Source organism: Mobula hypostoma, chromosome 10 (genome assembly GCF_963921235.1).
Source record: "Mobula hypostoma chromosome 10, sMobHyp1.1, whole genome shotgun sequence".
NCBI classification, from domain to species: domain Eukaryota; kingdom Metazoa; phylum Chordata; class Chondrichthyes; order Myliobatiformes; family Myliobatidae; genus Mobula; species Mobula hypostoma.
This window is the reverse complement of record NC_086106.1, coordinates 17416326-17422887: the sequence shown is the minus strand read 5'-3', so window position 1 is coordinate 17422887 and position 6562 is coordinate 17416326. Positions and strand designations below refer to the sequence as shown.

At 53.6% G+C, this 6562-nt stretch overlaps 1 protein-coding gene across 2 annotated transcripts; it reads left to right on the top strand.

Annotated features, from left to right (window-relative positions):
• Positions 1 to 294: 294 nt before the first annotated feature.
• LOC134352702 (gastrula zinc finger protein XlCGF9.1-like) lies at positions 295 to 3015 on the top strand. 2 transcript variants are annotated; one of them, XM_063060101.1, is made up of 2 exons: positions 295 to 385; positions 1034 to 3015. In XM_063060101.1, exon 2 carries the CDS (start codon positions 1146 to 1148, stop codon positions 1710 to 1712), a length of 567 nt encoding a protein of 188 aa, XP_062916171.1. In that variant the 5' UTR covers positions 295 to 385; positions 1034 to 1145; the 3' UTR covers positions 1713 to 3015. The 2 variants fall into 2 exon arrangements, with proteins under 2 accessions (XP_062916171.1, XP_062916170.1); XM_063060100.1 differs by lacking the exon at positions 295 to 385 and adding an exon at positions 617 to 799.
• The last annotated feature ends 3547 nt before the right edge of the window (positions 3016 to 6562 follow it).

Below are 6562 nucleotides of genomic sequence, written 5' to 3'. Positions count from 1 at the left end.
TTAGTTATTTATGTGTGATTCATCTGTGGATTTAATCCTCACCTTTATAAATTATCACGTTATGTGTACTGCTGTACTTTACACCCTGGTTGTCTGGTTTCTATATACATTATATGGTTATTATCATTAATTGACAATAAACTTGACGGCCCATTGATAACTGAATCGACCCCGGGGTCCAGGTCACGCCCCAATTAGCTGAACAAACAAAGGGGCCGAGTCCTCCCGGCGCTCCGATTGGCCAAGGCGACCGTCCATCAGGAGCCATGCGGCGGGAGTCGCGTGACGTCACGACGCGAGGCCGGGGGCCGCGGTCACGTGGGCGATCGATTCGGCCAACCAACCGGCAGCTGCGGCGGCCGCTTCCCGACCCGCGGCTCATCTGGTCGGTGTTTTCTCCCCAGCCCCCCCCCGGCCAACGGACTCCCACCCCGTTCTCCGCCGGTCGACTCGCGCCCGCTCCGTCCTTGTGAGAGCCTACAATCGGGGGGGGGGGTGTGCACCGCGCAGGCGCAGAGCCTTTGATGTAGAGTGGGTGGGGGGGGCGCCTTGATCGACGGCGCATGCGTAGTGCGGGCGGCGGGTCGGGCGTCACGTGACCCGGAGGGCGCTGGCTGATCAGATAAAGTTGCTTGATGGCGCGGCGCATTGTGGGATATGTGTCCGCAGGAGGCCGGAAGCCCCGGCTCATTGTCAGGTCGTCCTGGGCGCAACTTGTCCCGGGACCTGGGTTTCTGCCGCTCGCCAACCATCCAGCTACACCTGCCTTCCAGAAATATAAAACCTGCCCGGCCGCAAGGTAGTTGGGGAAGGGGCTGTCTGGGTTTGGGACTCGGAACCATTTAAAAAGCAATCTTGGATGCGAACTTCGGCACAGGTTTATCAATACACGCCATAAAGATTCTGTGTGTGCAAACCACCCAGGCAGATCAGGCCAGGCATGAAGTTGTAAAATGGAGCTGTGTGTTACAGTTACAGGAAATTATCAAAAAATTTACCGCTGTCATTTAGACGTGACTTTTTGTCCTTTCAGGTAGGCGGCACTCCGCTGGGAAAGACTCGCTCTGTGTGTGTCCCTCTCCACGCCAGCGCCACAGAGCTTGAGAGAAAGTAGAGGGCAAACGTTCACATCCAGACCTTGCAGAATGAGTGAGGAGAACCAGGATCTGACTGACAACGACCACTGCCTGATTGAGGAGAAGCCCGACGACGTCCTTGTGGACATCCCTGCCGCCGAGTGCGTCAAGACTGTACGGAGGGGCAGACCCGCCGGAGATGGCCCGATGCCCTGCACGCTGTGCGGGAAGGTCTTCCCCTACGAGTCCATGCTGCGGCGCCACTGGCTGGCCCACACCGAGGCCCGGCCCTTCATCTGCGGCATCTGCGGCAGGGCCTACAAGAGCAACCAGGACTGCACGAGGCACCAGCGCATCCACACCGAGGAGAAGAGCGTGGCCTGTCCCGAGTGCGGCAGGGCCTTCACCCACTTCTCGCACCTGCAGGCCCACCGGAGGATCCACACCGGGGAGAAGCCCTTCTCCTGCCCCGTCTGCGGCAAGTGCTTCACCCAGTCCTCGCAGGTCCAGAGACACCGGCGCATTCACACGAAGGAGCGGCGCTTCACCTGCTCCGACTGTGGGGAGGTCTTCGCCCGCTCCAATAACCTGCAGATGCACCGTCGCGTTCACGCCAAGGAGACCAGCTTCGCCTGACGCTGGCCCGGCAACTTATCCGGCCGGCGCGCGCCACGCCAGCGACCGACACTTCTCCCGCGAGGCCCTCACCGTCTCCTCCCAGCTCCTGAGCGCACCAGGCCTGCCTCATCTGCAGGAGGGGCTTCACTGGGTCGTCCCGGCTCTGGACCCTCTGGCATAGAAGCATTCTGAATGACGAGACTGTGGGAGGGCCTAGGCCCAGTCCTCTCACCGCCTGGCCCGCCAGCGGACTCATCCCACCGGGTAGGGTGGACGTGATTCTTATTCGGTTGGGGTGGGCTGACGTCTGCTTCCGTCCACCCTTGGGTCTGTATCTGAGTTTGAGCGCTCCGCCGGTGGCCCTGAAAGCTTCCCCTCGGCTTGTCACTCTGGAGAGGTAAACCGCTCCCCCCCCCCCCCAGTCGTGGTGGATGGACAGGGGTGGAGTCTGAGGGGGTGGGGGGTAGAATATGACGTGGCTGCAAGTGAGTTTCTCACTCCAGCCACGCATACACGGACACCTGCCTCTGCTGGAGAACTTTGTGAGGAGGGTGAGGTGGGACCCGTGATAATGCGGTTGCAGAACGTAGTGGAGTACAGGTTTGCCCCACGGTGTGGTACTGAAGCCCAGTTCCTTCAGTCTGCACAGTGTCCGTATCACCCCGTTCTCTGTACATCCGTGTGGCAATTTCACAGCCTTTTAAAAGTCTTCTGTAGTATCTACCTCCACCTCTACCCCTGGCACCCATGACTGTCTGTGCAAGGAAAACACACCAACTTGCCCCACGTATCTCATTTGGATTTACCCCCTCTCAGCTTAACCCCATGCCCTCTGGTGTTCGACATTTCACCCTGGGGGAAGAGATTGCAGTAATCTGTGCTTCTCTTGATCTTATAAGTCTCTGTCAGGTCGCACTTCGGACGAATATCTCTCATAATCTTATAAACCTCTATCACATCTTCCTTCAGTCTCCGCTGCTCCAAAGAATGTACCCCGGGCTTTTCCGACCTCGGCCCCTCCAATCCCCGCAGGGTCCTGCTGAGCCTCTGCGCCCTCTCCAGAGGCCCCACGTTCCCCCTGCGGCGGGCTGAAAGGCTACAGCCACGCGGTCTTGGCGATGACAGTACGGGACGGGCTGGGGCTCGGAGGGTGGGAGAGGTGTCGGCTGTGGGAGGCGCCGTGGGGACAGCCCGGGACAGAATCTGCTGTGTCGTTTTGTAAATGTTGGTTATGGGAAGTGGGTGAAATTCTAGACCCTATTCTAATGCTGTGGTAAAATAATAAATAAACCAGTGTTCTTTCAAACATGCAGTCCGTTTATTTCACACTTTAACACATAGACCACAGCTCAGGCCCTTCAGCCCATTGACAATATGCTGATATTTTAAATTCAAGTTCACCTTTATTGCCATACACAGGTATACTGAACCCAAAGCAAGGTGCACAACACCGAGCATGTAGCTCAGACACACAGAAAGTGATATTACCATAAATAAATGGACAAGGTATAACAAATACACAGTCTGACACTACTGGTGCCTCGTATGTGACAAGACTTTATGATGATATTCATGTGTGGTGGCAGGGCGTTCAGTAGTCTTAAGGGAAGAAGCTGTTTCCCACCCTAACGGTCTTTGTCCTAATGTGACAGTACTCCTGCCTGATGGTAGGGGGTCCAAGAGATTGTTGGATGGGTGGGAGGGATCATTGACAACACTAAAGTCCCTGATAAATGTCACTGGTGGGTGGAAGAGAGACCCCAGTGATCCTCTCAGCTGCCTTCACAATCCTTTGCGGAGACTCCCAGTCAGATGCCTTGCAATTCCCGTGCCAGACAGTGATGCCGCTGATCAGGACACCCTTGATGGTACTCCTGTAAAAACTGGTTAAAATGGGGGGGTGGGGGGGAGGTGGACCCTCACTCGTCTCGATCTCCTCAGGAAGTGGAGACGCTGCTGTGCTTCTTTGACCAACGAGGTGGAGTTGAGCTGGTCCTTCATGGGTGCTCCCAGAAACGTGGTGCTCCTAACTCTGTCCAGCAAGCCTGCACCTTTCCAAAGTCCACAACCATCACTTTGGTGTGGTTCTCGTTACACAAGAAATGGAGCAGGAGTCGACCATCCGGCCCATCGAGCCTGCTCCGCCGTTCAATAAGACCATGGCTGATCTGGCCATGGACTCATCTCTACCTACCTGCCTTTTCCCCAGAACCCTTAATTCCCCTACTACGCAAAAATCTATCCAACCTTGTCTTAAGTATATTTACTGAGGTAGCCTCCACTGCCTCACTGGGCAGAGAATTCCACGGATTCACCACTCTCTGGGAAAAACAGTTCCTCCTCATCTCCGTCCTAAATCTTCTCCCCCGAATCTTGAGGCTATGCCCCCTAGTTCTAGTCTCACCCACCAGTGGAAACAACTTTCCTGTCTCTGTCTTCTCTATCCCTTTTACCATTTTATATGTTTCTGTAAGATCCCCTCTCATTCTTCTGAATTCCAGCGAGTACAGTCCCAGGCTACTCAATCTCTCCTCATAATCTAACCCCCCCCCCACCACCCACCCAATCTCTGGAATCAACCTGGTGAACCTCCTCTGCACTGTCTCCAAAGCCAGTGTATCCTTCCTCAAGGAAGGAGACCAGAACTGCACACAGCACTCCAGGTGTGGCCTCACCATTACCCTGTATAGTTGCAGCATGACCTCCCTGCTCATAAATTCAATCCCTCTAGCAATGAAGGCCAACGTTCTATTTGCCTTTGTGATAGCCTGCTGCACCTTTTGTGATTCACGCACAAGCACTCCCAAGTCCCTCTGCACAGCAGCATGATGCAATTTTTTACCATTTAAATAATAATCTGCTCTTTCATTTTTCCTGTCAAAGTGGATGACCTTTGCATTTACCAACACTAACCGAGCTGAGGTTGATAAACAGCATCCTGGTGTGTGAGGTATCATTTTCCGGGTGGGACAGGACGGAGTGGGGTGCAGAGGCCATTGCATCATCAGTGGATCGACCGATTTGAGTGGAAAATGAACCGGAAAGGGTTCCATAGATCAGCAAGGTGGATTTTATTGCAATCCATAATCAGCCACTCAAATCACTTGAGGTCAGAACCGCCGGTCGGTGGGGCAGGTTCCCCTCAGCCTCTTGGGCACTGGGATGATGAAGATGCTTGCTGGAACCTCAGTTAACGGGGCTGCAGGGTCCCTCAGCACACGACCAGGTATGTTGTCAGGCCCTGCACCTTCACGTGGTTGACCCTGGCGAGGGTCCTCCTCTCACCAGCGACGGCCAGACAGAGTTCCTGCTCTTCACGGGGGCGCGGCGGGGGGGGGTCGTTCCTCGCCCGCGCGTCATCCTGTGCATCAAAGGGAATGTAAAAGACATTCAGCCCATCAGGAGGTGAGGCAGCACGACCGCTGAAGCACGGGGTGGATGTGCAGCCCGAACGCCCGGCCACATGCGCCTGGTGTCCCTGCTGTCACGGATTCTCCGTGAATAGTCCCATCCCTGCCTTCCTGGTGGCGCAGGGAAGCGCAGCTCTTACTGATGTGATGGCTGTTCTAACCCCGGATCTGAAGGCAGCACCCCAATCTCTCAGCCGTGCCCAGACCTCCACCGTCAGCCATTCTGAACGGCCCGCACGTAGACGTGTTTAATAACACTGACGTCTTCAAAGCGCGTCTCCACGTAGCCAGACACAGCTCTCAGATAGTCATCGACGTTAATGTGACGGTCGTAGGTTGCCACCTCCCTGAACATGTTACTCTAGGCCAATCTACTCTTCAGATAAAAGACCACAAGTTATAGGAGCAGAATTAGGCCATTTAGCCCATCGAGTCTGCTCTGCCATTTCATCATGACTGATCCATTTTACCTCTTGGCCTCAATCTCCCGCCAAATCCCTTCATGCCCTGACTAATCAAGAATTTATCAACCTGTGCCTTAAATATACCTAATGGCCTCCACAGCCACCTGTGGCAATGAATTCCACAGATTCACCACTCTCTGGCTAAAGAAATTCTTCCTCAATTTTGTTCTAAAGGCCACCCTTCGATTTTGAGGCTGTGTCCTCTGGTCTTAGACTCCCCCACCATAGGAAACATCCACTCTATCGAGTCCTTTCAACATTTGATCGGCTTCAATGCGATCCCTCCCTCATTCTTCTGAATTCCAGTTGGCACAGGCCCGGAGCCGTCAAACACTCTTCATTTGACAGGCCTTTCAGTCAGCCCTGGAATCATTTTAGTGAATCTGCTTTGAACCCTTTCCAAAGTCAGCTCATTCCCAAACTTGCTCAAAATACTCCAAGTGAGGCTTCACCAGTGCCTTATGAGGCCTGAACATGGTTTTGTATTCTAGTCCCCTTGAAATGAATGCTGACTTCCTCACCACACACTCAACCTCCAAGTTAACCTTTAGAGAATCTTCCTCAAGGACTCCCAAGTCCCTTTGCACCTCAGATTTTTTGAATTTTCTCTCCATGTAGAAAATAGTCTACCCTTTTATTTCTTCCACCAAAGTGCAATGCCGTACGCTTCCCAAAACTGTATACCATCTGCCACTTCTTTCCCCATTCTTTTAATCTGTCTAAGTCCTTCTGCAGACTCTCTACTTCCTCAAAATTACCTTTCCCTCCGTGTATCTTTGCAAACTTTTCAACAAATCCATTAATTCCGTCATCCAAGTCAGTGACATATAACGTAAGAAGAATCCGTCCCAAAGCAGATCCCTGTGGAACACCACTAGTTACCGGCAGCCATTCGAAAAAGGCTCCCCTTATCCCCATTCTTTGCCTCCTGCCAGTCAGCCACTTTACCCACGCTAGTGTCTTTCCTGTAATACCATGGGCTCTTAACTTGTTA